This window comes from Meleagris gallopavo, unplaced genomic scaffold, assembly GCF_000146605.3.
Source record: "Meleagris gallopavo isolate NT-WF06-2002-E0010 breed Aviagen turkey brand Nicholas breeding stock unplaced genomic scaffold, Turkey_5.1 ChrUn_random_7180001954717, whole genome shotgun sequence".
Lineage (NCBI taxonomy): Eukaryota > Metazoa > Chordata > Aves > Galliformes > Phasianidae > Meleagris > Meleagris gallopavo.
The window spans coordinates 1,316-5,683 of NW_011215638.1; the positions used below are offsets into that span (position 1 = coordinate 1,316).

General features: G+C 32.9%; 1 protein-coding gene across 1 annotated transcript; it reads right to left on the reverse strand.

The window, feature by feature from the left end:
- Positions 1-485: 485 nt before the first annotated feature.
- On the reverse strand, positions 486-4,110 carry LOC104917057 (tetratricopeptide repeat protein 39B-like; the record flags this gene model as incomplete). The annotated part of the gene is made up of 6 exons (XM_010728125.2): positions 486-620; positions 1,901-2,021; positions 2,353-2,444; positions 3,394-3,555; positions 3,874-3,933; positions 4,021-4,110. Coding segments are annotated over 6 exons (645 nt in total), but the record flags the coding sequence as incomplete, so codon positions are not given.
- Positions 4,111-4,368: the final 258 nt, after the last annotated feature.

A 4,368-nucleotide genomic window follows, 5' to 3' on the forward strand; every position in this document is an offset into this window, starting at 1 on the left:
GAGAAGCTTACATAGCAGGAAACAGCAGCAATCTGAAAAAGTCTGAATTAAGGAAGAGCAAATAAGGCCAATGTTTTATTTTAACGTAAGTTAAAAAAACACTCATAACATAAGTTATGAGATACACTCATGCACAATACTTTAGCATTTCTTTTATACATTATACATTTATGCGTTATTCAATATACAGTTGAAGTGTGGCATAATCTGGTTCAGTAACAGTACTTTTCAGACATTTAAGTCCTAGGAAGACTATGTTAAGTCTTGTTAGTAATGGCCTCAAATTCTTGACTTTTTTATATTCTACCCTACCATTAATCAAACTTGATGAAGGACATATCACGAACCACTATTAAACATTCAAGCAGCTCCAAAATTTCAATACTCAGATTCAAAAGCATATTGCGTAAGACAGAACTTACCTCCCAGAACGCTAGTAAAATGGAAGCAAAGAAAAATGTCAATATTTCATATTAGCATGTTAACACCATCTTAATCAACTACTTACTGGTTTCATTTTTTAGAGCAGTTTCTTCTTTTTCAATTGTTACCAATAAATTTTCTGTGAGATCTGCTCTTTTGCCCACAATTGCAAAGCCATTCCAGACATACATCATTTCCTGACAAAAAAATAAACAAGACACTTCCATGAAATTGCACAGATATTTAACTAAAGAGAATCCCTTGGAAGGATGTTATTGAATATTTTGAAAACATGAAAATACTGCCTACAAAAACTTGTTTTAAACAATATGAAAGGTTTCAAAGTTTGTCACTGTTAAGAAGCCCAAGAATAAAAGTAATCATGTTACTTCAAATAAGCACTCGAGAATGTGTAACAGACATTTCATGAGGTACATACAAATTTTCAAAGGCAATCATAGGCTCTTATCTTCCATGTAGAGCAACAGTAGATAAAGTAGACAAAACTTTCCCTGTGGTTCTAATACATAAATACATAATAATATATGCATCCAACAACTGCTTCTAATATATTCCTCCAAATCTTATTTATAATTAACCATCAAGCAAATCCTATCAAAAAGCTTCTCAGATGCTTCAGTCCAATAGTGAGCAATATGGTTAATTAGATGCATTAATTAATGTGTTATGTGATAAAAATTAAAGAGCATGAGAGAACAGTTATGCAGATTTAATTCTAGCCAACAATAATCTCTGCTATGTTCCCTACTCTTTCATCACAAAGTACAGTATACAGTATAATTTGGCTTATTTATTTGCATTGTAGTTACATCTGTGAAATATGAAAAATGTCATTTTGAAGCAGATACAATACACCACTGAAATATTTCTGTTTATATTTCTTGCTGTAACTACGCTGTTTTTCAGATGGAGAAAAAATTGGTTTTAACAAAGTCTAAAAGAAAGTATTATTGATATTATCAACTACCTTACGCTAGCTTTATTTCAATTCTTTGCTCCTGTAAAATATACATTTATGAAACTAATGCCATTCACAATGGAACAAATGTAGAAGAAAAGCGACCTGCAGGTCCATGCAGCAATAAGTCACGTTCTTTGTAAAATGGCGTGGATTGAAAAGAACCTTAAAGATCATTTGGCTTCAACCTCCTTGCTGTGGGCAGGGGTGCCAAGCAGTAGACCAGGCTGCCCAGAGCCACATTCAGCCTGGCCTAGAAGAAAAACTGATTTGGTTTTGGACTGCCCTTAATACATTTTACAAAAATTCTAAGGCCACTCCATTTGCATGAATGCCAATAATTATTTGGAAAAAAAAATAAAAATTAAATGTAATTATCAGATATATATTACCTGATAAATTTTAAGAAATTATTTTAGAAATTATATCCTTTTTTTTTCTCCAATTTTTCTCCATTTCTTCATTTAAAAAGAAGAAAAAGAAAGCAAATATAAATACCAAGGCAGGTAATATCAGCTTCACAGGTTGAGAACTTGCATAGCGTCGAGCTTTCCTTACTGCAAATTTCTCAGTTGGAATAGATTTTCCTGCAATTCTCTGTTTTAGACCATCCACTTGTCTAAGAGGAGAAAAAAGACAGGGACAGGTCAGTTTAAGTAGTTTTTATTTCCTTTAGTCTCATGTAGTAAGATATCATATTCTCCTGGGAAGAATAACATCTTAACTGTGCGGTTTTCCACCACACAGTATGCTGATGCAAGATGTATGTTGCTAATAAAAGCATTTTAAATAATGTGACGGTAAAAAGTAATGAGAAAAGTTGAAAAGTTGATGGTAAAACATAGGGAGTAGGTGATACAAAACAATGAGATTCAAGTCGAAGTTAGTTTGTGAGTGTGGAATTGGGATGGAATATGATGACTGAATATCTTGATTTCATAAATGTTTACCTGAACAAAGATACAATGTCCTCACCAGTACTTTTCAATTCATCCTCTGGAAGCATACATAAAATGGCTGCTTTTTGGAATACATATATTGCCTATTTCATAAACAAAAATCAACATATTACCACACTGATATGCTGCTTTCAATGAATACACTAAGAACTGAAATCTCTCACTCTACGTGCTGCAGTGAAGTGTTTCCAGTAATTCACAGGTGGGTAGAACTATTTACGTTTACCCTGCATTTATTATGCAGTTTAATTTTATTTTCAACATATTTATTAATATTCTTAATATTAAAAATCCTTCCTGCAAAAAGTGAGACAATTCACAATGCAAATAACTGATAAAAAAATAAGTTAATGACAGATGTAACTATTTTAAATGAGTATTATCTGATCTGAGCACTACCTCAAGGGAAGTTTGGACTTAGCAGAGAGAAAAAAGGAAACATCCATAATTCTATTTAAGACATTTGCACTTCACACTGAATATACTATCACTGTTTTCCTTTTTTGTCATAAACAGGATGTATCCTCTTTTCCACTTACTATAAAAGATGAAAGATGTATCCAAAATTATTTGCACAATGTGCTTGATTCCTACTCTGAGAGTAGTGTTAGAAGGATAAGATTGGCTGACCAGCTTTACTCAAAAGACTCCATCTCTGGAACACTTTTTACTTCAGGTCACAAAGCATGTGCTGACTAGACATGCCTTTATCTTTTTATAATTAATGAAAACACAGTTTCTTCAGCCAAGTTTTATTAGCAAATATTGCAATTCAATTAGAATTGCAATCAACAGTTTTTCTTTCCTGCTTTCTTCTCTCAACTGTGATGAGCACTTCTGTTTTTACTGAGTTTAACGCACTGTTAAATGGTACTAGTGCTTCTGTCCTTAACCACACAGTTTGGTTGCATTGTCTCTTTATTCACAGATTTAAGAAGAAAGGAAAAATTAAACTTATTTTGCACAGCAAAATGCAAATGTAACTATGAGAGGCTACTCAAACATCGTACTAATGTCCACCTGATCATTTACCTTAGACCACCTGCTCTCTTTGCTCAGCAGGTCTGCATACCGATATGCCTGAAGCCAGTTCTGCTGGAAGGTGTAGCACCACATCAGTTCCCAGTAACAGAGATGATGAATCTGCTTCCATTCTTGCTGGGCTTCTATGCAGTCTTGGAACGTTAACTGTGCCTTGGATTTAGGTAAGCAGGAATAATGATAACTTGTTCAGATACAGTTCCATGATAGAGATGTGTATAACTACATAGAAAATTATTTTGCAGCACCCAAACAAAGAACAATCAACTTGAAAAATCACATAATCTTCCCGTCAGTTTATCTTAGAGTAAGACTTGGAATCAATACTGACTTCACTAGATGTGAACAGGGAAAACAACATAATCATCATTTCCAGTGTACTTACTGAGATGAATCACATGTATTTTTTTGCCACAAAACACAGCTGTACACTTAACAAGTACAAACCTTAAAAAGCAAAAATTGATTTACCTTTTCAAAATTTCCTTTCAGCGTATCTATTCTGGCAGCATAAAACAGTATAATGCAACCCTTGAAAGGAGAGTTGAAAAATGCTTAGTTACTACTTTAAGCTTAGGGAAATATATTACTGTTACAAAATTTGTTGAGATTACACACATTTGGAAATTTTTGGAGGTAGGGTTCAAGGAGACGGTCCGCTTCCTGAAGATTGGTGTCCCCTGTACCTAGAAAACATAATAAATCAACCTCAGTTTACTTACAGAAAATATGAAAAAGGAGTTCAACACATGAAAAATTAGATTTCCAAAACATATTACGACATGTATAGATTAATGAAAGACCAGTTTTATTCAAAAGCAGAAATATTATTTGATCATTTTATGTTTCTATAAAAATCAATTATTGTCCAGTAAGAACTAATGGCTTTTAGTATAGAAAACATCTGTAGGCAGAGAATAAAATATATTAACCTTAATACTATTCCATTATAAATTTCTTTTATAT